Below are 27,234 nucleotides of genomic sequence, written 5' to 3'. Positions count from 1 at the left end.
AAAATGAGGCTCTAAATATGGAATTGAATACCACACATTTCTTATAAAAATAAAGGTAAGAAAGAACACATCCCTACAGTGTCAATGCAGTAAAGTTAACTATATTCAAATAAAAAATTAATTTCTGGGGTTTTACATACCAAAACTATGATTCGATTATGGGGCACGCCGTAGTGAGGTACTCCAGATTAATTATGACCACATGGGGTTCATTAACGTGCGAGGACAGCGTTCTAGCACGAGCATTGTCTGCACACACATTAGCATTCCTGCTGAGCAGCTGTGGACTGTACTACACTGTACCATGGTGCATACATTGATCTGAGTGCAGCGGTAAGTAAATGTCAAGCAAAATATATCTAATCCTTTCATTTGGCGCCGACAAACATTGATATTCTCTAATTGGTGTCATGTCATGAAGCATCCAGATGCGATGCTTTTATCACCATTACCAGCATTAATCACCGTCCCAGTGTTGTGACATGCCTGTCATCTGCCAGGGTTCTCTTTCTGTTGCTCAGCAGCAATTGTCTCATGTGTTGCATCACACTGCGCCACCTCTGCATATTGTTATAAAACTTCGAAATCAAGTGCAATGCTAAACCTTCCTATCGTTTTCAATGCTTTGCGTTTTAGCGCAACTGCCAATTTCTGTTTCTTCCACCTGATAGACACTAACAACCCTTCTCATGCTACACTATTCAGTCACAGACTAATGTAAGAAAATTTAGATAATAAAATTAGCAAATACGGCTACTGAATATGACAGCAAAGACTATTTTACTTGTATTAGAGAGAGAGAGAGAGAGAAACGAAGAATACGAAGATTCATATTCAAGTTTAGAATATTCACATATCCCTAGTCTTCAGTGTTAACTTCCAAGTAATATCTGCGTTCTGTCTGTCTGTTTCTCAGGCTGCACTTAACAGCTTTACATATGAAGACTGGTTAATTTGACTCCGATAAATTCGATCCCAACCGATGGCCCCGGCCAGCATCCATGTATTTCTATAGGCTCAAACCTTTAGTTATTTCGATCCTAAAATTGGCCTTTGCCAGATAATACAAACTTGACCAGTCAGCATGCCCGACCCCTATGGGGGACCCAATAGTGACCCCTTTGCTGGCAGCCTGCGTCTCGGCAGAGCTTAGGGGAATGTAAATGTGTTGAACACATGCCATCACCTTTCGAAAATGCCTATTTTCAGCCCGCCATAAAATTTTGAAAAAATAATGGTACCTCACGATGTGTGATAACGGTTATTACCTGATTCTAAAGCACACATTTTTTTCCCAAGAAAATTGAGCCAGAAAGCCCATTCACAACTTTTGTATGCTTTGCCACATTACATGGCTGTATTATGACGAAGCTGAATAAAAAAAAAACCATTAGAAGGTGCGGCGGAGCTGACTTTAGGAAACAAGCCACCACTGTGAAACACGTATTAAACCTTTGTGTTTTTTTTCTTGCTTAAAAATCGGGTGCACGTTAGATTTCCACTTTGTTTAGGAGCTTTAGTGTGATCTCTACATAAGTTTTCTACTTTCGACACATAGAAAATGTGTGTGCTTGATTCGGGGGGTTGTTAGAATTGAAAAAATACTGCCAAATGAGACAGAGGTATATTTTGGTGTCCTTTTTTTTGGCAACCTGTTTTATTTGACCCACAGGATAATTAGATAAATTTTCTTGGTTCTGTCAGGGTCGAAATAATGGAAGTTGACTGTACCTAATTATGTACATCATTCTGGACAGTGCAACACATGGGCATGCAAAAAAATATGGAGACACGAATAATCTCTGGTGATGTTTCTGGCCTTCAGAGGGCAACATGCAAAAGGAGCAATACACAAATGGAAGACAGCACTCGGCAAGTGCACTTATTAAAGGTGTGTAAATATGTATGTGTTCACACACATGCGTGTATATGTTGTGGGGATGTTACTTTGCACACCGAATGTTTTGTTGCATTATGTTTAGCATGTCAATTGTTTGTCACTCATGGCCATCAACAAATGGACTATGGTGAGCTCTCAATTACAAGAATGAATGCTAAGAGACTACACTAGCTTCATAAAATCTGCAGCATGCTAAAGTGCTATAAGAAGAAAAGAGTATTAAATCTACATTGGACTTACTGCTACTCTTCTTCGAATAAATCGCAAGTAGAGTTCTGCCCGGCTATTCAAGAGAGCCACTTCTGCAAGAAGAACATCCAAGTCTCGCGGATCCAACCTACGAAAACAAAGTCCTTCTTGAAGAGAGAGCGCTAAAATGAAGAACAGCTGTACTTGTACAAGAAGAAAGAACACTTACTTGTCAGTCTGTTTGGAACTTCGAAGGTATGTTTGAACTTGTTGTGCCTGGTGAAATAAATGCATGTAAAACACTATGGCTAAAGCTCCCAAATGCTCTTCAGAGTACATAACTAGTCAACTGAATGTCAGACATGCATGAATAAGAAATGCTATAAGCCACAAATGTTTCTGCTCCAAGTCTTTTAAATGTCCATGCATTGCATGTTTTCATTCCGTTTTATTCATTTAGCACCAAACAAGAAATGGTGGCAAGAATATGACTGGCACTTGCCTATTCTGTACTAAGCTTTATGCAAAATATGTCATCTTAACACTAGTCAGCTTTATTTGAGTGGTGTTAAGGGTGCCTCACCAGGCTCTGCCAGAAATTTTGATTATGCACAGGAAGTTAAATGTCATCGAGAGGCCATTTTCTCACAAGAATTTTTAGAGGGTTTAGTAATATAGTGGAAATGGAAACAAATGAAACGTTGCAAAGTAATGGTGCAATGGTGTGAACTACCCTCCCCACTGCAGAGGCTCTCTCCCATCACTTTGACCCGTCTCTGTAAATGAAATTCCTTCCCTGCCTTCTCCTGAATCAATTGATGGACCACATATTAAATTCATGAACCTGGCCTCCTATATTTTTTACCTCTCTTTCCTCGTTGCTGCATAGTGTATTTCCAGGAGCAGTCTTGCACCTCCGCATTTTACGAGAATGCTCGTGTTTGTACAGCTGCTAGCATTTAGAGCGTTGCAGGCAGAACCTGTGACTTGTAGGTCAGAGCTATGACGTATCGGTTGGTGAAAAGACTAGTGTCTCTGAGAAAGGGAAGCATAGGCTCTCATTTGAATATTTAGCTGTATTCATAGTATACATTGCTGTAGGGCGATTCCACGAGAGATCAAACATGCAAGCCCGCTTCAATATTTTTGTTTCATCTGGTTTTTTTATATGTCATGCAGGAATATTCAAACTGCATGGAAGCAAAAATTTTATTCCCAAAAAGAGCTCCCAGCAAGGCAAAAAAAAATTGGAGGTGGTGGTGCGAGCGTCCTCCTATTGCTTGCCACAATATTTTCCGATTTCACGGACAAATTAAATGCAAACTGAAAAGGTTGCGAGGTTGTGGTGAAAAAAATTTTCTGCTCATTTTAATATGCTTCACAGTAAATTAGTTCCATGCAATTTTTTATGCTGTCCACAAACTAAAAAAATGTAAAAAAAATTCCAAACATGGCCCAAATCTCAAAAATCTGGCAACTTTGGTACGCCTTGGTGCATTTTCTATTTCACACAAAAACTTGAAAACAGTGTCAAACATAGAACATTCTCTTTGCAACTTTTATGCAATATATCTTCCTCAATGAAACACAAAAGAAGAAAGAAAGTCAAATAAACAAGGTCTTTTAAAAAGAACTCAATTTCAAATGATAAAAAAAGCTACAGTTCCAATTTCTGAAGAAACTTTGGATGGAAGTCTGCTTATGTTGGGCAAAACGTGGGTGCGATGTTTCCTCATTTGCTTTATTCACAAAATATAACAAGCCAAAGGGGCCCATGTTGAGCGTACTGGTCTTAGTACCCCAATCACTCGTTGTGGTTTGTTAACATTTACTCTCCTTTAAGAAAAGAAAAGGCAATGGTTGCCACAGCTGAAGGAAGGTTCACCTGAGTTTCTTATTGTGGCAAGAACAGAGAACGTGTTTTCTGCTTTGTTTCCTGGGGGCACAAGAGAGAACAAGTTTGACACTACTTGTGGTGCTAAAACAAATTTATTGTGCATCCTTTGCAGTTGGTAATTAAAACGGTTTAACCACCATCAACTGGCCAGATGTTCTAGCAATGGACAGCGCATGTGTGCTTCACTGATCGTGGATGCACATCCACACATGCCATGACTAATTCCCGGCACATGCGGCACTGACTTCCACTCCACTGACTTCTGCTCAAAATGCTCAATGGCTGCAGCAGGCGCATGAAGCAGGGCCATATTCTTGATGTTGCCGCTAAGTTGGGACACCATCTCATGTGCCGACTGAATGGAGGCGGTGCTTCCAACCTCAGGTTGTGCAGGGAAGCTTGGTGTTTAAGAAGTGCACCTACACTGTGACAGGCGTTCTTCCTATGCCCGATAGCAGAAAATATTCACTTCGCGGATGTATATTTGGAGTGGAACAACTTATACAGTTGGTACCTATTTTTAAAATGGCTTGCTGCACCATCGCTGATGTGTGTTGCGCGACAGTAGATGGGTGCTTTTTCATCTAACACTTTGTGTACTCTACCTAGGGTGTAGCAGGCGTGCAACTGCACTGTGGTGCATGTCGTCACTTATGACAGCAAAGCTGTACGTTGCTTTGCTTGTCGTGGCGACACAGGTGAAAATGGAGATTTGTTTCTAGCGCCAATGGCATGATTGTGTTTTATTTGAGAGAAGGACAGTCCAGTTTTTTGCAAAATCAAAATGCAGAACAATGCGTCTATGCTGCTCGCGCATCTTTGCCTCATGAACAGCCGCGGCTTGAGTGTGGCGTGTGTATTCTTGAGGAATCCATTTGGTCATCCATTTCCCGAGCTCTTTCGCAAAAAGAGTTGGAGACGAGGTCTTCTTGATCAAGTCACCACTTTCCCAAACAGCAAATGTGACCTCGTCCTCGTCAACCCTTCCCAGACTGGCCAAAGTGAAGCTTTCATGAAACTCCATGGGCAGCTCTCACATTCATCTAACATACAATCAGTGGTTGAGGAGCTGCAAATGCACAATGCTTTCATGCCTTCCAATGAGATTTCCGCACCAGTTACATTCTCAAGCGTGAAGACACAAAGGTTGGCATTAGCACAATAAACGCAAACCTCTTGTTGTGGTACGAGCAGCACCCATTTTGGACGCAGGCTGTAAAACTGACAGGGCGATGGCACTTGCGGGGCAAGCTGCTTTGAACATCTAGAACATCTCGCAGATAGATTTTGCAAGCATTACCGACAAGTCTTGTCAAACTGACATCATTTTTTTTTTACTTTCGAAAAGCATTCGACCTTGTTTTAAAAAGTTAATCTTCAAGCTAAAATACATTGGCCTCCCCTCTTTCATAATAAACTGGACTTCCGCCTAATTAGCAAACCGCACACAGTTGGTTTATGTTGATGGTCACCACTTGCGTCATTTGTCAGTTACTTCCAGAGTACTACAAGGTAGCATACTGGGACCACTCCTATTTTTCATTTTTATTAATGATATTGTTTGCGTTATTACTGAACCAGTACAAATACCTTTGTTCGTAGATGACTGCATTTTGTTTCATGAGATTGCTTGCCGAGAGGATCAGGAACTTTTGAATAATGACCTTCATAACATTTATTCATGGTGTAAAGAATGGGACATGAAGTTGAATGAAGAAAAACAGTATACATGCCAAACAAAAAAAAGACGCAGATGGGCATTTCCCTATAGTCTTCCTACTCATCCTCTCGAAGTAAATGAATATAAATATTTGTGTGCGACAATAACTAACAAACTGAGTTGGAATTCTCATATCTCTAATATATGTGCTGCATCATTTCACAAACTCTGTATTCTGCGTCATAAAGTAAAACAAGTGCCCCCAGAAACTAAACTTCCTGCATACAGATCCCTCATTAGGCTGAAAATGGAATATGCATGCACTCTCTGGGATCCAGACAATAAACACAATATTAATGCACTGGAAATGATTCAGCGGAAAGCAGTTATGTTTACTTTTTCCAAGTACCGTATAACTGACTCACCAACAACTAACATGCACGATCATGGTATACAGACATTACAACTATGGTGGAAAAGACAAAGGATTAAATTTCTTTTTCTACTCAAAAATAAACTCTCGAACCACCCTGTTCCATATGCCCGACCATTAACCACAAGACAAACAAGCCATCACCACTCCGAATCCTTAACTCCCCAGCAAACAAGAAATAATGCCTTCAAATTTTCCTTTTCCCCCCATACTATTAAAGAATGGAACGCACTACCACTATCATTGATAAACAGCAGTGACTCATTGATCTGATTAATTTTTGATCTGTTAATTTTGCAACAGTTTGTTTTCTTCTGAATGCATGTATGATTATTTTTTGTAATTTTAACACTTCTGCTTGGGCCCGCATAGGCTTGCGGTATTTGATAAATAAATAAATAAATAAATAAATAAATAAATAAATAAATAGAATGTGTCATAAACCGTTTTGAGATGTACGCTCTCTGGCTGTTCGTGATGATGACACAAGGTCCTTCTTGTTCGGGCTCTGCCGAGAGCACCCAAGCTTGTCCTTTGTGAAGCAGTCGAGCACAGCCTGTACACCTAATGGGCTTAACCTTGAACTCGCATACAGATCAAAATCTAACCACATTCCATGCTTCTTGTGTCAATGTCGGGCCTTTCTGAGCATGTACATTGCGACAGCTGGGATTGCCCCTTGAACATGTTCGTTTTCAACTTCTGGTGGCATGATAATTAAGTGCTCTCTCAGGAGGACCTTGAAGCCTCGTGCTCTTGCTTCAGGTTATTTATCCAGCCAGCACATGCACGATACTCCGTCACAGGCGGTTCAGCTGTACTAAGCTTCTGTATGCAGTGCTTAAGGTTGAACGTATCTGTCACCACGAAGCTTTCAATCTCAGCCTGTTTTCTCTTTCCGTAAGATCATCTGCTGTGTTTGTGAATGGAAGATGGTGGCTTCAATGGTGAAACATCAGAAGAAAGTTGAATGCACCTGTTCAAGTCGTCAATCACTGTTTCTTCCCCAAGGAATGCCTTGTCTGCTTCATCGAGGGTGTCACTTAGATGAAGACAGGATTTTCTTGAGGCACGTAAAGCAGTGCTGCCAGACCTCGTCTGTGTTGTGAATACCCTAAACCTCTCGCAGAACCTCTTGCTAAACCTCTGTTGCTTTTTTTCTGTGCCGCTGTTGTGAATGAGCCTCCAGAATGTCTCATGGTTTCATGTTCCATGCACAAGGCCGTCTAAAACTTTTCACTGTGAAAATGTGTGGGCCACGCCCGTTACTGAAGGACAATGTCCGTCTGGTGCCACCAGTGACCTCTGCTGTTCTCGGTGTGGGAAAGTGCATCAGCAAGGTGCTGACAAAATATCATAAATTAGGCAACTTCGGGAGCCTTTGGCTCAGTTGTGCCGCACTGCACTTTTTTGGACAGCTGAAACGCAAAGGTGAAACACAATGCGTTGGCGGGCTAGTTGGTGCGAATCCATAATTACTTTGTTTAGCGCAAAACAACGGACACAAGAAAGACAACAGGACAAGGTGCTACTCTCAACTGACATCATTTTATTGTGTCACTTCTTTATAGACAGCAGAATCTAGAGGAACACGCGTAGTGAGAACCATGTGTAGGAACCACCAACATCTGATGCACTCATGTGATAGAATAAAAAAAAAACATATTCAACACAGTACAAGGTTAAAGCACTGTACAAGGTTCTTTAACCTTGTACAGTGCTGAATATGGTGTTTTGAATTCTGTCGCATGAGTGCGCTCTTGTGATCGGATGATGGTGGTTCCTGCACATGGTGCTCACTGCGCGTGTTTCTCTAACTTCTGCTGTCTATAAACGACTGACGCAATAAAATGATGCCAGTTGAAAGTAGTGCCTTGTCCTGTCGTCTTTCTTGCGTCCGTTGTATTGTGCTAAACAAAGTAATTATGCAGATGTGAAGGTCAAGGTAAGACAGGAAGACGTTATCTGCGAGTGACACGGAAAACATGTGATAATGGGAAGTGAAATAAACGGCTTGGGAAATGACTCAGAAGAGTTTTAAGAAAGTCACAGTGTGAGTCGCGTGTGGTGGTGCCTAGGAAGGTTCCAGTATCCATTGCATGTGGGGGATGGAGAGCAGGCATTGAAGTAGCACTCCATAATGGCACACCTGCTGATTACGGAAGCGCTCTGTCGCTTACGTATTAGCCTGCCTTGGCAGTGCACACAGGTGCATTGCCAAGGCAGGCACAGGCAGGCAGGTACAGGCAGTGCACTGTGTGCGCCAGGCGGATTTGGGCAAAGACAGCCACAGATGCACTTGTGTTGTCTCTCATGCTGTTCATAAGTGAATAATGGAGGTGTAAGTACGATGCCCACAGAGGTTGTAGGCTGCCAAGTCAGTACACGTTAGCACTTCAGAGGGTGGCAGCACCCAACCCCCACACATGCTAGACAAACAAAATCTGAAAATATATTTTTTGTTGAAAACAAGCTGCCAGAGCAAAGTTCTGAAGCAGCAAAGAAATTAGAACTACATTAGCATACAATACAAACTGACAGACAACCAGCAATGGTACTGAAGTCAGCACGCTCAACATGGGCCACTTTGGCCTGTTATAGTTTGTGAGACGAAAGATCTGATCAAGAAACGCCAATGTATGAAAGCCTTTAACCCTACAGCTAGAATAGAACTGGCAGAACTTTCGAAGTTAATCAACAAGCGTAAGACAGCTGACATAAGGAAGTATAATATGGATAGAATTGAACATGCTCTCAGGAACGAAGGAAGCCTAAAAACAGTGAAGAAGAAACTAGGAATTGGCAAGAATCAGATGTATGCGTTAAGAGACAAAGCCGGCAATATCATTACTAATATGGATGAGATAGTACAAGTGGCTGAGGAGTTCTATAGAGATTTGTACAGCACCAGTGCCACCCACGACGATAATGGAAGAGAAAATAGTCTAGAGGAATTCGAAATCCCACAGGTAACGCCGGAAGAAGTAAAGAAAGCCTTGGGAGATATGCAAAGGGGGAAGGCAGCTGGGGAGGATCAGGTAACAGCAGATTTGTTGAAGGATGGTGGGCAGATTGTTCTAGAGAAACTGGCCATTCTGTATACGCAATGCCTCATAATGTCGAGCGTACCGGAATCTTGGAAAAAGGCTAACATAATCCTAATCCATAAGAAAGAGGACGCCAAAGACTTGAAAAATTATAGACCAATCAGCTTACTGTCCGTTGCCTACAAACTATTTACTAAGGTAATCACAAATAGAATCAGGAACACCTTAGACTTCTGTCAAGCAAAGGACCAGGCAGGATTCCGTAAAGGCTACTCAACAATAGATCATATTCACACTATCAATCAGGTGATAGAGAAATGTGCGGAATATAACCAACCCTTATATATAGCTTTCATTGATTACAAGAAAGCATTTGATTCTGTCGAAACCTCAGCAGTCATGGAGGCATTACGGAATCAGGGTGTAGACGAGCCATATGTAAAAATACTGAAAAATATCTATAGCGGCTCCACAGCCACCATAGTCCTCCATAAAGAAAGCAACAAAATCCCAATAAAGAAAGGCGTCAGGCAGGGAGATACGATCTCTCCAATGCTATTCACAGCGTGTTTACAGGAGGTATTCAGAGACCTGGATTGGGAAGAAATGGGGATAAAAGTTAATGGAGAATACCTTAGTAACTTGCGATTCGCTGATGATATTGCCTTGCTTAGTAACTCAGGGGACCAACTGCAATGCATGCTCACTGACCTGGAGAGGCAAAGCAGAAGAGTGGGTCTAAAAATTAATCTGCAGAAAACTAAAGTAATGTTTAACAGTCTCGGAAGAGAACAGCAGTTTACAATAGGCAGCGAGGCACTGGAAGTCGTAAGGGAATACATCTACTTAGGGCAGGTAGTGACTGCGGATCCGGATCATGAGACAGAAATAATCAGAAGAATAAGAATGGGCTGGGGTGCGTTTGGCAGGCATTCTCAGATCATGAACAGCAGGTTGCCATTATCCCTCAAGAGAAAAGTGTATAATAGCTGTGTCTTACCAGTACTCACCTACGGGGCAGAAACCTGGAGGCTTACAAAAAGGGTTCTACTCAAATTGAGGACGACGCAACGAGCTATGGAAAGAAGAATGATAGGTGTAACGTTAAGGGATAAGAAAAGAGCAGATCGGGTGAGGGAACAAACGCGAGTTAATGACATCTTAGTTGAAATCAAGAAAAAGAAATGGGCATGGGCAGGACATGTAATGAGGAGGGAAGATAACCGATGGTCATTAAGGGTTACGGACTGGATTCCAAGGGAAGGGAAGCGTAGCAGGGGACGGCAGAAAGTTAGGTGGGCGGATGAGATTAAGAAGTTTGCAGGGACGGCATGGCCACATTTAGTACATGACCGGGGTTGTTGGAGAAATATGGGAGAGGCCTTTGCCCTGCAGTGGGCGTAACCAGGCTGATGATGATGATGAGTTTGTGAATAATGCAAGTGAGGAAACATATTAGTGCACCCACATTTTGCCCAACATAAGCGAACTTCCATCCAAAATTTTTTCAAAACTGGAACCGGAGTTTTTTTTTTATTTTATATTTGAAAATGAGTTTTTTTCAAAAACCTTGCTTGTTCAACAATTTCTTTTTCTTCTCTTGTGTTTCATTTAGGAAGATAATATTTTGCATAATTGTTGCAAAGAGAATCTTCTATGTTTGACATTTTTGCAAGTTTCTGTGTGAAATAGAAAATGCATCAAGGCGTACCAAAGTTGCAAAATTTTGCAGATTTGGGCCATGTTTGGAATTTTTTTACATTTTTTTAGTTTGTGGACTGCATAAAAAATGCATGGAACTAATTTACTGTGACACATATTAAAATGAGCAGAAAAGGTTTTTGACACAACCTCACAACCTTTCTAGTTTGCATTTAATTCGTCCATGACATCGGAAAATATTGTGGTAAGCAAAAGGAGGACACTCGCACCACCACCTTTAAATATTTTTCTGCTTGCTGGGAACATTACTTGGGAATAAAATTTTCGGTTCCGAGCAGTTTGAATATTCCTACATGACATAAAAAAACCAGACAAAACAAAAATATCAAGTGGACAAGGATGTTTGATCTCTAGTGGAATCACCCTGCAATACAGTTAAACTTCGATATAACGAAGTTGGTAAAATTGGCAATTTGCTTCGTTATATCGAAATTTAATTCTATTGAAATTCGACCATTTATGCAAATAAGCACATTCGCTGATTGATTTTTCTTACACGGAAAGGGGCCGCAGAATTTTCTGAATTATCCGGCAACGTAAAAAAACAAATCTGAATGAAAAAACTGTTCATTTTGATGAATTTGGGAGCCGGCGACGAATGATACAGTTTCATGCCATGTACGTTAACAATATCTTCCCATAAGCGGTAGGAATTAAGCGGAGCCAGCCGCATTTTTGCGGTGCATTCCGGCCCCGCAGCTGATAGCGTCGCCAGCACTGGAATGACGCTATCATGAAAAGCGCTGGCAGTGGGGAGCGAATGCTTCGTCTGCCTCTCGCTATAACAAGTCACCGAAACTCGAAATTATGCAACCTCCAGTACTAAACACGCGGGAAGACAGCTTACATGGTGCCGCGCCGTCTCGGCACGCTGACACGTTGCACACGTGGCAGGTTACCTCTAAATCAGGGTACGCGGCAGCATATGCACTCAGCCGCGCTTACTGCTATTAATAAAGGAAAAATCAGACATCCACCCGTTCATAGCAATTGCTACAAAGGAAACCCATACGGGTTCCTCGAAAGAAAAGCCTCACAGTTGAAGAAGCGCCCAACCCCCCCACATACATTCAAACACAGAGGGGGCTCACAGCTATGCGCCTCACAGTTAAGCCTCACAGCTACGCGCAGCCACCGCCGAGATGCGCGCCAACTTAACTTCCTCCCTCGCCCTGCTGCCTCGCACGCGCTTCACTGCATTACCGCGAGCTTGCTCCCCTCCCCCTCTTTCCCTTCGCTAGCACGAGAAAGCGGCACTCGTGAAGTGACTATCTTTTTTGTCTCACGATCACACACTTTCACTCGCACCTAAAGCACACAGTGCGTGGGGTTGTATAGGATCTTACCGCACTTGGGCTTTATACTGAACATGATGCAGCTCCACTTCGGCAGTAGCTGTTATCGCGCGGCGCGCAATTTTAATGGTGCGTTTGCAAGCAGCCGTAATTGCAAGCAGCTTGTAATTTAATCATTCGACCCTCTGTGTCCGCGGAAGTTTCCATTTATTAGACAGCTTTAGTTGGGCGTCCGCAACCACCAACGTACACCGCGCGTGAGGTTGTGCGTACGTAGCAAAGTGCATGCACGCGCACAGGACAGCAACAGTTGGCTGGACGCAAAAGTTAAGGGGATTGCCAACTTGCACAGGAGCCAGTAGTGTGAAACTCAGCACCGCCATACGATAGCTTCTGAAACAGTGTAGCCAATATCTGCCGCCAGGAAGTCAAACCCCAAGTCAGTGTCATATCTTTGGTCGGAGCGATATAGAAAAATGCTGTCTCGTGGACACGCTTTAACATGCGAGAATGTCCTACAAAGGCTGCACAGCCCGCAGCAGAAGCTATGCAGCTTTTCAAAAGCTGCGGGCTTTTGCCTCCATGAGTTTCCTGCGTAAGCAGAACTCTTGTGGACACCCAACTAAAACTACTATCTCGGCATTCCTTTGCGGCGGCAGTGATATTTCATTATATTGCAATTGCATAGAAGCACACTTCGTTATATTGAGGTTTTAAATACATGGTGTTCTGTGGACAAGAATTTATGTAAAGTTAAATAGTACTTCGTTATATCCACAATTTCGTTATATCGAGGCTTACCTATTTTGTGGGCATGATTGTCACCACATTATTTATGCACCGAGCTTATTTGTTTGCAACTTGGCGGGAGGCCCTCTTGAAATGAAAAGATCACTGGGACCAGTCAGAAGACCCATGCTACGTCAAGGCAAAATATATGTAATTTTATCCACCTTATCAAAGAATGCAATACTGCATAGAAGATGTTCTTAACGTTCTTGGACTATCACACTGTTTCCGACTAGAAAAGTTGGTTAGTGGAGACTTGCCTTTTTCTTGAACTGCCTATTTTTCTTGAAGTCTTCTAAGATTTTTTTCACTTGGCAGTCGCACTCCTTCTGTAGTAACTCCACCACAGTGTGCAGCCTGCCATGACCTTTCAGTGAATAAGGAACACAAGCAAGTAAATATGTTACTTTCATATAGCAAAACTGGTTTAATATTTTGAACTAAAGCAAAAATTCTGGAAGGATACAATTTAACGATATGCACAGAGCAAAAGAAAGCAAATCGGTAAAAAAGTTGACTCAGAACTATACTGACCACTCTTGTGATTTTTGTTCTCAGTAAATTTATGAACAAGTTACAAAATTTCTTGAAGCAATATTTTCAAATTAAAAGTGACTCTGTTGAAACATTACCATAGTAAGTCTCCACTAGGGGCTGATGGATCTCAATGGTCCTTGCTATTCCCTCAAACAAAAGCGTCACAGTATCAGCATAAATAACATTTGCCCGCTTGTCTGTGGAACTTGTTGCTTGAGCCTGCTTGAGATTTTTATGCGCCGTTTCAGAGATCTGCAAAATAGCATAAAAGCTCTTGCTGGTAACACTGTCAAAACTTCACAATAATAACTGGTATACATAAATTCAACTACGGTCAACAATCTACACGGTACCAATTTCAAAAAACCAACAGCTAAAGCAGTGACACTGGATTGTATGATATAGGGCAAACTATACAGTTGAACCTTGATATAACATATTATTGTATATAGAAAAGTAATTAAAAAATTTGGTCAGACTGCTTTATTTATATACAGTATTCTCCTGCTATAGCAAAATAAAGAAATGTGGGATTGGCCATGACATCGATTATACAGATAGTGAAGGAAATTTTTGTTTGCATGTGGCTCAAAATATGTATTATGATGCCAAATACAATAAAATATCGCCTCAGCACCAAACTGCAACTTTGATTGCCAACTCCAGATGAAATGGTGGGTGTTAGGCCAAAGGTCCTAGGCCTGACCACCTCCATGTCTGGTTGTGACAAAAATTCCTTAATGACAGGCGGTGGAGCGGCTGGCCACAAGCTGTCACACAAAGCTTGTCAATATGTTCGCAGTCGTAGACCAAAACAGCGATCAAGCGTAATGTCACTCACACTAGCTAGACTAATAGCTGTAGTACTGAAGTTCAGGTACGCATGCAGCTCCCTCTGTGTTTGAAAAATCAGTCGTTGAGTGCACTCAGAGCCACTTGAAACAGCACATTCGGGATGGGCATGCATGCTACAGCCAGTGGCTTGGCTTGGTTGGACTGCAGCCATCAAGCTAACATGCTGATCCTGTGTGTTCATACCAATCACACGGTTGCATATTAATGATGGTGCAAAAACCGTATATGTAATTTGCTGTTGTTCCCATGCCATGTAGCCCCACTGCACATCATTGTCTGGGGGCCATCAAAATCCAACAAAGACCCTTTGCTGGCTTGTTGGATGCAGCAACCTCGATTTTTTTTTAGCATAGACATGATCACAACTTTTTCTGTCAATATCAATGGGATTGCTTATTATGAATATGGGATATAATGAAGGTATATTTGCGTCAGATGTGATTTCGTTATCATGAGGTTCGACTGCATTTGCAAGGGAGTGATTAAAGAAGCTTCGATTAAGCTTTGAAACGCCCAAGAGCACCTTCCATGAAGATGCTGCAGTTTATTGTCTCTGAGCCTTTCCCTCTTTTCTGATCATTGTGAGCATGCCAAATGGTACAAGAACTGGCTAGGTGGAGCAAATATGACACCCATAATGCCTGGGTTATCATGCATAACCATGCAGCACCTTTCTACAGTTGACAGCTTGTGTGCAGGAAGTTAAAAATGGGAGATCACACATTCCACATGAGCCACTCCTTCCATAAAGCGTTCTGCCTAGGACAGAGTAAAGAAGAGTGATAAACTACGGCAGTCTTCATGCTATTACTGAATGACTCATATTGAAGCAGCCAGTAGACGCTATGCAACTATATGTGACGCAACATATTCACTGTCATGCAAAAAAAAAAAAAACACCAAGACAGAATTAATGATGTAATGTGTTATGTTAATTTCATGGCTGAGCCACACGTAGCTCTCTTCGGACATGCCTCTCATTACTCCTGAGGAGTGCCACCCAAAGAAAAGGCACTCCCCAGGTATACCAATGGTGTATGGCTATACTGTGCAAACAAAGATGCTGAGAAGTTTAATCTAATACAAGTTGTTGAGGAGTAGAAAGAATACAGGCATAGTTTTGCCATTGCCTAGGGAGCTGTTCATGCTCAGCATTTATTTTGTGCTTTGGCCCTACACATTTCTGTTCACCTTCTTTCTCTGTCAAACGTCTTGCATCACATGGTGCACACTGAAATGGGGGAGCAAGCAAATGTTTTTTCCTTCCCCCTTCCTTTATGCCCTCTACACAAGCGACAGAAGCGTGCACACAGAAACCTAATGCCCCCTTAATACAAAAGTGCAAAATGCTGACAAACAACTGCAGCAGTCAAGGACATCATACCTAGGCATGCCACAGCTGATGGATACATTTTCAAGTAATTTTCCTCGCCTAATTACAATGCTTAGTAAGGTTTTGTAGTGCTACTAATGTGCCTAAACTGTTTTCTAATGTTTTGCAATGTGATACCACCATTTATGGTTTGCTTCGATATGTACTGCGCTCGCCTGCATCACTCCGTGCCCTTTTTATGACCAGTGTTCGTTTCGTCCCTGTTAGTGTCTTCTAGTACATAGTGGAAGGAAAATGAATGTATTTGGTGCTGAAACAGCCTTTGTTCTGTGCAGCATTTTCCGGGTTACAATAAAGCTATGCAACAATCCTCCCATGAATGTTGTTTACATTGGCTCTGCCAATAAAACACATAAGCAAGTACAGCTGACTACAGACTTCTCAGAGCACTTATGTTGCCCGTCAGCCTAGAATTTAGACGAGCAATGTGGTGCACATATGCAGAAGCATCCACTGCACCTTTTTATTTAAGGGAGGACGCTTAATTTTCTCTGCTCCAGTGTTTTAATAATAGCACTTATGGTCAGTTGTACAGATGGGATGCAAAGTAATGTTATATACAATGCAAGCTCCTGCTCACTAGAGTGTGGGGTGAGTAGAGAAGAGTGTGCATTAAGGTTCACAGAACAGGAAGGTCAAGCAGAGCTAGCAGCACTTCTGGTGCCTTCCCAAATGCAAGCATGCACACATGAGCCGCAGCAATTCAGAGTTCACCAGGCAGAGGTGTAAGGACAGCAACAAGGACTCCCAAAGAGGGGAGAAAAGAGCTTGAATTCCGAGTAACAAATGCAGAGGACAGATGACAACAATAAGAGCGAAATGGTAAACCGAAGTGAGCTAAAAAATGTGAACAAAAGCAGATGATGATGGAGATGCGCCAAGAAGTGTTAACTGCTGAAAGCAAACAAGGTGGACATCTAAACCTGAGCATGTGCATGCTTGGGCTGTCCTGTGCAAAAGTTGCATGACAACAAAAAAACTATGAAGATCTTTTTTCTGTCTCTTTCACGAATGCACAAAAGCTTGTGCTGTGATGTTCACTACAAGAAAACAAGCCAATGGTGGCTTTCAACTTCAGTGACAGACATGATCGCATGCATGCGCTCAGTAGTGGCTAATGCTATGAAAGATTGTGCATGATTGAAACACAGCAAAGGAAAATAGATCTTCAAGGTCTTTTCAAAGCTCTTCAGATAACTAAAAGAAAGTTACTTTGATGTAACAACTGGTAAAGCAACTAAGTTGTAAAAATAATTGTGATTTAAGGTTTTGCCACTGGTAAAAACATTACCTGTGAGCTCAAGTAAAGGGAGAACTTGTGCAGCCCTTCATCATGTTGGTTGAGAAGAGGAAAAATTTTGAAGAAGCGCTCCACAGAAGCAATGTCTCCTTCATTGACTGCCTCTTTGAACTTTTTCATGACTATATGACGTAGCCTGTTTTTAGCTTCACGAAGTGATGAAAATGCTTCTTCCAAGCTGCTGCCTAAAAGAGAAAAACATTCAGTAAGACATTATCTTAAAATAACAAACTGCATTGATTATGCGCATAAAACAGGCAGAAATGGCAGGTTTGTTGAACTAAATAGTGCTTACGAAAGCAAAATATGAAAGCATGAAGTGAAATATTCACTCCTAAAATAACTGATTTCATGATATATATGAGGCTTTCTGTAGCTCCTATGGTGGAAATGACAAATTTGTTGTTTTATACAATACTTTTCCATCAAAAACTACATGATCATGGTATATAAAGTGCATATTTTGCTTTTACAAGTACAAACAAGCATTCGCATTATTGCCATTGGCCTCTTTAGAGTGGAATGTAAAAATGGTACATGTTTTAAAGGAAGATTTGGGACACCCAACTATTCAGGAAGTTTGCAAATTTTATTTATCCTGTGACGAAGAAGATCGGCAGGCTGAAAAGCCCCATTGCCATCGCGTAGCTCGTACCCTGCTCGCTGGCTGGCTGCGCCCTACCTGCTGTTGCCGCGTTGGTCGCTGCTCCTCTACGACCCGAATAAAACCCCCTTTACAATTGGTGGAGGTGCTGGGTATCGATCCCCGTACCTCTCGCAGTCTATATGGCAATAATAAAATAATTAAAATTACAAAGTGATCAGCAAGAAAGTGGTTCATATTAGAGGAACACAAGACAAAGATATTTTGTAGCTAGATTAGCCAATTACACTTTGGAATATACTAAACAGAAAACATTTACTGATGAAGGGTTAGTATGGTAGAAAACAAAGTAAAGACTTAACAAGAGAAGTTGTTGGGTGAGTTAGGTCACGATAAGGAATAAAGGAGTGCAGGAAAGGCATGGACAGATTAGGGAACAAAACAGGCCCTCTAGTAAGGCAAAAGGTGAAACAGCTGTAATAACATTAAAATTCCTGCACCAGGTCCCTATAACATTGACATTGTGGTAATCTCTGGCTTAGGCTAGTTAAATGTTAAAATTAAAAAGGAGTGATTACATAGCTTGAAAACTAAATAAAAGCTTAACCTAGCAAAGAACTTTGCAGACTTTCCTGCAAAAAGAATGTGCACCAAAGGAACTCCATGACACAACATCAGTGGTGCTGTAATTTGTACACAAAGAAAAATAAGGGATGTCTGAATTTATATTCTCCACTATCATGCCATCTTTTTGCACCAAACAAAGAAATAGAATTTTGAAAGATAGCTTACTAACCTAGCCTAATTTGGCATTCCCTTGCTGTGTTACTTTGACTGCATTTGGTTATCACTACACTATCAAATGACGATTGGTTTTTACAGTCAAATCCCAATGTGGGGCTTAAGAGGAAGCTTTAGCTCGGGCCAAACTCTGACGCGGCCTATTCAAATACATGTAAAAACGCAAAAACGTTTTTCTGAGATAACCCTTGGACCAATTTTGATGAAATTTGTTGCATTTGAGAGAGTAAGATAAATTCTAGTGACTGTTGGAAGCAGAATTTTGATTTAGGGCTTGAATGTTGTTAGAAAGATTTTCAAAAATTCAGAAGTTTGAAAAAAATAGGAGCATGAAGTTTACAAACTAATAGCTCTGCATCAAAAACAGATATCGCGGTTCTGTAAACGGCATCCATTAGATCATTCAAAGCGGACAAATATTATATGTCATTTTACATCTTACGTGAATTTGTTACATTGTTTACGAGGGTTCTGCAAAAGTTGTAATTACATATTATTACATTTTTTTAGGTTCATGTGTAACATATCACTTTTGTCCGCTTTAGATGTGCTATCAGATACAATTCACAGAATTGCGATATCATTTTTTCTTGTTCAGTTACAGAGTTGTAAACTTGATAGTTTCGTTTTCTGAAAATTTGCAATTTTTGTCAATTTTTTATAAAATATTGACGGCCTAACTCAAAAATTCGAAACCAACAGTCACTAGATTTTAAGTTTTTCTTTTAAATGCAGCAAACCCAGTCAAATTTAGTGCAGTGGTTGCCGAGAAAAACGAATTCTCCTTTTACATGTATTTAGATAGGAGCACCCGAGCTAAAGCTTCCTCTTAAGCTCCCAATGCAATGCACAGGCTATGAGGTATGCCACAGAGAGAGGGGTGGGGAAGGCTCCAGATTAATTTTGCCCACCTAGGATTCTTTGTGTGCACCTGAACCTAAGTACTTGAGCGTTTTTGCATTCCACCCCTGATGGAATGTGGCTGCAGCAGCAGCAGCAAGGAATCGAAATCGTGACTTTGTGGTCAGCCTCATAAAGACATAACCAACGAACCACCATGGTGGGTCATGGTTTTTGCAGTGACTGTTTACTTAGGATAATTAGTGCTAAGCCAGTGATTTTAACTGTTGTTTCATAAATAGTACAATTGCTCATACAGATACTTCCGTTTCATAAAAATTTCATAATAGCAACCTTAACTGATCATATGCTTTATGTACCAAGGCTACTAATACAGAAGGGTTGAAATAGTGGAACATTTCGATTCTACTTTTTTTTTTCACACTTTGTTACTGGTTTTAGTCGCACCTCACAATTGCTAGAACTGGCTGGTAACAAGTGGTGAATGAATCAAAATGATCAAGAGGAATCGTTAGCGCAGGGCTATGAGAGGTGACAAAATGGAAGGTCCCTGTTTTGACCTCATTGTGTTCTTTAATGTGAACAGGAATCTCAGCAATCAGGGTGCTTTTGCAGCCTTTTCCTAATGCGGTCACCGCAGCTGGGAGTCCAAGTTGCAACTCTACGCAGCAACAGAATGCTGTAGCCACAGTTCCTCCTTAATTGATAGGAAAATTTATGAATGAAGAATAGTGCAATGCAGAGAGTTTTCGCGACTAACATTTCTTTGCAACGAACAAGGCCAAGCTAAGTCATGGTGATTACAGTGTTCACTTTCAGATTACATAACCATATAGCCACAAATTGCTGACTAAGCATATTAGGGTTTTTCACTTTCAAGTTCTATGCTTTGTAATATCACGTGTTATCTTTAAAGACGAAAACCGCAGAGAATTCAGGGCCAAAGTTCGGTATTCTCCTGGTCACTTGCACATAACAAAGGCAATTGTCCATTTGGACAAAAAAGCTTTATTTAAACAAACAAGATGACTCAAAGGGACATATAATGACAAAGAGCTCCTCACTGGTCATGTTACGAGCTTGTCTATACAAATCCTCATTGGCAGCCATCATCTACACTTTTTTCAGAAACTACATAAACAAAAACGACAAATAGAGGCGTGCTCAGCAATACCTTGTTTACTTTGTTTCTGCACTTTTTTAACAAAGTAAAAAGAAAGCACAAATAGTACTGCACATCGGCATGTTTCACAAGAGGTGCAATGCTTCTCCTTATTTCACAAGCCCTTGTTGACATACACTAACTTTCCTATTTTGAAAATTTGTGTCCATCCTGTCGGGCCTTTGAATGTACATCAGTTAGAAAAGCACCTTCTCAATATCACAGCTACCATTTGCCATGAAGAGCAGCGTCAGCGCTGTGTTCGCTAACTCATTACCACCATTTAAATGTACGTAACGTGTGGAAAATGGGATGCGATGCACCATTGTAACATTCATGTGAACCCTGCTAATAAAAGGGTAACAAGTTTTCATTTACCCAAGACCAGCATGTGCTGTATATATGCTGGCTTTCACTTGAGTGTTAAGCGAAAAAGAAGCATATCATATATTTATATATGAATAACAATAATTAATATATTAACTGCTTGCTCACGGGCACAGCATTCGTTGGTTCTGTGACACATGTGCTTTTTACTCTTTACAAAAGATTGGAAGGTTAGGGAGAAATTGGGTTCAAACTTATTTTCTTAAATCTTGTTAGCGGTTTAAGAATCATCGGGTTTTAAGGAAAAATTAGGTACCTTAACTGTAATGCACTTTATAATATCTCAGCACACACTACAAACTTTCAGCAGCAGCACAAAAACAGCCATCTCTTATTGTGCTACAGGACTAGTGCATCTGCAAGTGATAAACACACACCTACCTTCTTGAGTGTCGGCTGTCGATCGTTTCAGAACAGACTCATCCAGGCTCAAGAATCTATGAATGTGTGCGGCTGCCTGCAAATCACATGTGCCAAGCATTAAAGATCAAAAGGAAAACGCAGGTTGACAGATGCCTATACTGCTTATTTTGACTGCAGAATAAGTACCTGTTCATAATCCTCGTTTTGTAATGCAGTTTGTACACCATCAGTGCAGAACTTCAGGTCTAAGATATCTCCAACTCTTTGAACACACTCCATCACCCGACCCTGTGCAATCAATAACAAACAGAATGAATGGCAAAAGCAGGTGTACCAAGCAGCATATGAATACAGCGCTAACAACAGTTCATCCCCTTTTTATTTTAAACATTGGTGCACCCAATCTAAAGGTCTTTGTTGTTTAGCCCTAACTTCACAGTTAACATCTTCAAGAAGTGAATTGAATTCTGGGGTTTTATGTACCAAAATCATGATTTGATTATGAGGCACGCCGTAGTGGGGGGAATCACGATTAATTTCGACCACCAGGGAATCCTTAACGTGCCCCCAATGCACAGGACATGGGCGTTTTTCCATTTCGCCCCCATCGAAACGCGGTCGCCACACATGGGATTTGATCCTGCAACCTCGTGCTTAGCAGCGCAACACCATAGCTGCTAGACCACTGCGGCAGGTTTAACATCTTCATGAAGTAGCATGTGAAATTTATGTGCACACAGCATCTTACATTTATTAAAGGTACAAGTGTTAAAACTTGGATGACAGCAAAATAAAAATTAAGAAAACATTATGTTATCAACAAGGAAGACATCAGACTCTCATCATAATCCATAAGACATCAGAATAAGACTCATCACCATAAGACATTAGAACTGGCACACCAATGATCATTTACCCCATGTGTAGGATATTCTAAACTGCACAACTTTTGTGGTCGCTCCTAACTCCGCCATGGATGAATATGCGAACAAGCCTGTCACTCATTGTCTGACAGCAACCCCTGCCATTGTGCCATAATTGTCGCCACAAGGATAAAGCTAAGTTCCCACGAAGCACTGCACAGGTCTCGCCATACTTAATTGTCATCACCCCGCAGTGTTGTGAGAACTGGACAAAAGCACGCACATAAACCCAGCGGTCTTCCTGAAGCCTATAGGCAGATGGGGGTTGCATTGCTTAGTCGGAGGCTGTCTGTCGCATAGGGTAGCAAGCTCCTCATATACAAGTAATTATATGGAATGCCCTCAAGTTCGCCGTTTGCTTGCAAGTGCATGAGCTCAGGTATGGCCCGGATGCCAGAAATGGAAAGGATGCTCAATGTGACCTTCCCTTGCTTGCATTTATGCATCTTTTTGTTGCTGTTTATTGAAGTGGAACACAAAACACAAGTTGTGGAGGGAAAGGAGAACTGAATTAAGGGGACGAATAGGAATAACATAGAAAACTTGCGCATTGATTTGTTCTAAGCAATGGTAGAGCAGCATGCTTACAAAGCCACTGGAGTGGCAGTGTCCCTCTTCCCTATAGTGCTGAGCGGCAAAGAAGTGCGATTCTCTGTGAATCGAATTGGTTGAAAATAAATGGTTTGACTTAGTAAAAAGAAATGGCGGTCTGAGTGTCTGGAGCTGCAAGGGAAAACTGTCATCTGCCCGAATGTAGCACACAGCTACGAAGGAAACCCATACAGGTTTCTCAGAAAGAAAACATCGCAGTTGAGGAAAAATTTGTCTCCCTTGACTGGGACGTTTTCTTTCTGAGAATCCCGTATGGATTTTCTTCGTAGTGTCATGCTACATTTGGGTGGATGACGATTTTCCCTTCGATGACGCTTCCTCCACCTTGCAGGAGTCTGCAGAACTGATCTGCCAGCATCCGAAGCTATGTCACTTCAGTCTGTTTTGACATAAATAAACCTGTATATACAGAGGAGTTGTTTCAAGCTCTTTGCAATGTGTAGCCTGACAATTGAGTGTCAAGGGCCAACAGCCGAGACCAACAGTGGGGTCATTGGAAGAAATAGTTCAGCAGTGCCCTGGATCGAGTATTATCTTCGACTCCAGGACTTGGTGTTACTTCTATCAAGTAGTACAGTGCACAACACCATGCTCTGAGGTTTACGTACAAAAATGGAATATCAATTTCCAGGCTTTTAATGTCATATAGCCTTTTGAACCAAAGCATCTATGGGTCCTTAAACGTATTAAGTTCCTGTCCTCAGGTCAGTATCTCGTGTTCACACAATTCAGATTAAATTAAAGCATACAAATTAAAGCGTACATTTGCACTAACCTTCTCCAGAATGACTTCTCTCTATATTTGGGCAAGCACAAGCGACAAAACAAGTAAAATTGTACATGACTGTTCGGGAAAAAAACAGAAGTGTTTAGATGCAGTAACGCTAAGGCATATTTGCTAAACAAAAGACACAGTGAAATAGAAAAAAATATAAAAATAAACCAGCAGCAGTATCATGGAGCTTTTTTGACCATTTCTTACTACAAACCAGTGACAAATATGTTGGGAATTATATGTCTCATTTGGCATTGAGTTCATGTTTAATGTTAATACCACGTGCCAGTAAGCTTCAGCAATGATTATACAACAATCATGTGAGTATGCTAGACTGCACTGTCTTGCAGGCAGAGTTGTCATAGTAAATGTCAAATATTGTCACCTTTGCTAAGTCTAACTGCCGAACCTTGCTGCTGATGTCCTCAGCAAGTGTGGAAGTAAATGATATCATGTTTGCAAGTTGCTCTGCATCCCCATAAACAAGCTGGAATGTTGGCCTGCAAAGAAAGAATAACATTTTAATTGAAATATTATTTTATTTATAAATAAGATCGCTCGAAGGCCTCTTCACCTATTGTGCAACAGCCAGATAGCAGTATGTTCTGTCATTTAAGCCCTTATGCTGATGCACTGCTGTGTATTATACAGAGCTTTTGATGAAGCAAGAAACAATCTACAGCTAACGTTGCTTATTACGGTAGTAACACACAAAAGATATCAAGACAGTGCTTCCAATGTGACTAGTACAGGCAGGTTAAAAATGTGGCGATAAAAAAACTAAAAAAAAAAACTATTATGGAATGTTCTCAGTGTGCATCTACACAGAAAGGAGGGCTGTTAACAAATGGTTTTTGATGCAACAGTATACACCATGCATGCAATCTTCGTAAACACACTTTTTTTTCCTGTTAGGAGGTCTCGAGAGTTCTTACTTCGGGACATCTGATTGCGTATTTATGCTCCACTTGTGTTCAAGTATCACACTAATGAAAGTAAAATTTAAAGTAATTAGCGCACAGCCATGTTCAATTATTCAAGGCTATATTTGTTTGCCCCATTAAGTTTCAACGGCCGCTCTAATATACAAACGAATTACTTCAAGAAAAACACTGTTATGCATGCTTTACGGAGGGGGGGGGGGGAGGGGGGGGCGTGGCACATGACAACTTCCGTGACAGTCAAATGACACTCGGCAATACAGTTACCTAACACCACATTTGAACAGCTTTTTAACCTGTGAGCCTTGAAGTTTAGGTGCAGGGTTTCAAGTGAATATATCCATAAACGAACCGTAACTGCGTGCTTACAAAATCTTATGAATTTTGCTGATCTTCGACTCCAACTCAGTTCTCTGCGAGACCAAGCCATCCAAAGCTTTGGTAGCTTGTTCCTGCGGCAGAAAATGGCATAAGAAAAGAATAAGCACTTCGGTCACCAGAGCGATCGTAAGTCAAAATGTATTCAAGCACGCAAACAACTCAATAAACAAGTCGATGGTTAGCAAGCAAATAAACATATAGCGATGCAATCGGAGGACCGGAACTGATTAAAGTCTATGCGTGACCTCGCAATAAGCTGTTTAGCGCCTGTGCCTTGATATTCGCAAGTGCAACGATGTAAGCAAAAGCAGAAAGCAAATGACAGCTACTGGCACAGCTAGTAGTATACGCCAGCTGACACACAAGGTGCAAATGTGTAAGACACCACCGGTCCTGATGACAACAGAAAAAAAAATTGAACTGAGAGGACATAAATCGAATAAAAAGCTGAAATAAATTATAAAAGAAACTAAAAATAATGTAGTTCACATCCCGTTCATCGACTTACGTCTGCAAGTTGCTCCGTACACACCAAAGTATAGCTGCTCGCGTTCTTTGCACCGCAGTAAATGGACGTAAATTAAAACGCCTGTGAAAAAATATGTCTTACCTCTTCTAAGCAAAGCTGCTTGTACATATCTTCAGCTTGTTCAACGGAAGAAACATTGTAAATACGATCATCGCTCATTTCTAAACCGTGTACAGAAATCGCCATAGCGACACGTGACACGCTTCGGATCAATGTTGCTGACGCCCGACCCACGAAACCGCCAACAAGAGCCATCTCAAAACGTTTTAATCTAAGATGCTTTTTAAAAAATCCTAAGATATTAACATGGTAAAATACTAAAAGTTATCGGTGATTTCGTGGTATTCTTGTTTACAAATTGTTCAGTTTTATTTAGTTTCGGAACACGTTTTTTTTTTAATGCAGAAAAGATATTTCGCGCTTACCGCTGCTCTGTTCTTGTTCCAATTTAGAAAAAGAAATTTAATTTTATGGTGCAAATTATTAAATTTAACACTGGACACTGTTACTTGCCTGGTTTTTCAAGAAAACGCTACAAATGATGGGCTCTCAGACGCAGCCTGCAGAAATTAATGAAAACAGTTCTAGCAGTCTTTGATTTACCGTACTGCAGTTGCCGAAAGCGAAATTTAATTGTGACGAACGCCAACAAAGGCAAATTTGCAGTTCTTTCTTGAAAAACCTAGCTTGTAAAAGTGTTCGACCATCTCATTTCAGGAATCGTCAGCCGTTCGTGCGCAGGCGCGAGTACAAGGTGCAAGAGAGAAAATCTGGGGGCTTTTGCTTTTTGAATGTTTGACTTTTGCCTATAAAAATAGGTACATGTATGCGGTGAAGTTTCTTCGCTCGTTTTGTATGCATTTGTATGCTTGTGTGTGTGTCGATCGTCCACAAGATTTCCTCGTGCTCCTTGCCTGCTGCTGGCGTTTTTTTTTTATTGCAATTACATGGACATTCCAGACGCATCTTTGCCATCGCCGTCGGCGTCGCTGTGTTGTTCCATGTAAAGTCGAAGGGCGATAACATTGTCGCCGCGCGCCGTATGCTTTATGTACGAGTGAAAACACACGAGGGGAGCCACCGATCGCAGCTCAATCTGGCGCGCGCCAGGGAGGAAGACGGAGAGCAAACGCGCCATCTTCCGTGGCGCAAGCCGTGGAGGTATGTAAGGGAGGGAGGGAAGGGGCTGCGTCATTCGGCTCCAGCAGCAAATGCGTATTTCGCGACCGGGCTCAAGGGGAACTGGCTATCACGGCTTAATCTCACGCGCGAAAGGGAGGAAAGAGGGGAGGCAGCGCGGGAGGGGGGGGGGGGGAGGGCTGGCTTTTACTCCGCCAGCAACTGCGTACTTTGCGCGGCGGCGCGCGGTCGCGAGCACCGTATCTCGAAAGCGATCTGCAGTCTACCCATACCTTTGTGAGTGCTGTTTTCTCGCCACTGTTTTCAGCGAAGCGATAGACAGCAAGAGGGTCACTTCGCTCGCTGCTGCTGCCGCGCTTGCTCACACCACACTCTTCACTCTTAAAACGGTTGCACCCTTTGGGGTGTATATTTGTCTTACAACAATAATCGTCATCTGCCTTGCTTGCGTTTCCTTTCTTGAAAGCTCGGCGCTCGCTACTTTCCTGTCGAGAAGCTGCGTCACACTGATAACGCGCATGCCGTTCGTGACTGGGAAGTACCGGGCTCGCAGCGTTAAAGAAAGGAAACGCGGGCAACAGATGAGGATTATTGTTGTGGGACAGGATATGCCCCAAATGGTGTAAATTTTTCTAAGAGTGAAGAGTGCAGTAACTAACGGCATGCGCGTTATCAGTATGACATAGCATTCCCGACAGGAAAGTACCGGGCGCAGCGTTTTCAAGAAAGGAAACGCAA

General features: G+C 41.6%; 1 protein-coding gene across 1 annotated transcript in view; it reads right to left on the bottom strand.

Annotated features, from left to right (window-relative positions):
* The window catches only part of Cog4 (conserved oligomeric Golgi complex subunit 4), a 64,345-nt gene extending 38,764 nt beyond the window's left edge, over positions 1 to 25,581 (bottom strand). The window contains exons 1-10 of the mRNA XM_065426026.1: positions 25,438 to 25,581; positions 24,816 to 24,898; positions 23,891 to 24,005; positions 21,382 to 21,483; positions 21,214 to 21,289; positions 17,009 to 17,202; positions 13,565 to 13,721; positions 13,193 to 13,299; positions 2,319 to 2,365; positions 2,141 to 2,237 (exon numbers count right to left, since the gene is read on the bottom strand). Coding sequence (XP_065282098.1) covers positions 2,141 to 2,237; positions 2,319 to 2,365; positions 13,193 to 13,299; positions 13,565 to 13,721; positions 17,009 to 17,202; positions 21,214 to 21,289; positions 21,382 to 21,483; positions 23,891 to 24,005; positions 24,816 to 24,898; positions 25,438 to 25,542 — 1,083 coding nt within the window. The 5' untranslated portion in view covers positions 25,543 to 25,581. The remainder of the gene's footprint in view (positions 1 to 2,140; positions 2,238 to 2,318; positions 2,366 to 13,192; positions 13,300 to 13,564; positions 13,722 to 17,008; positions 17,203 to 21,213; positions 21,290 to 21,381; positions 21,484 to 23,890; positions 24,006 to 24,815; positions 24,899 to 25,437) is intronic.
* Between the last annotated feature and the right edge of the window lie 1,653 nt (positions 25,582 to 27,234).

This window comes from Dermacentor albipictus, chromosome 1 (genome assembly GCF_038994185.2).
Source record: "Dermacentor albipictus isolate Rhodes 1998 colony chromosome 1, USDA_Dalb.pri_finalv2, whole genome shotgun sequence".
In the NCBI taxonomy this organism is placed as follows: Eukaryota; Metazoa; Arthropoda; class Arachnida; order Ixodida; family Ixodidae; genus Dermacentor; species Dermacentor albipictus.
The sequence above is the reverse complement of the archived record's forward strand: the minus strand, read 5'-3'. Positions and strand labels throughout refer to the sequence as shown.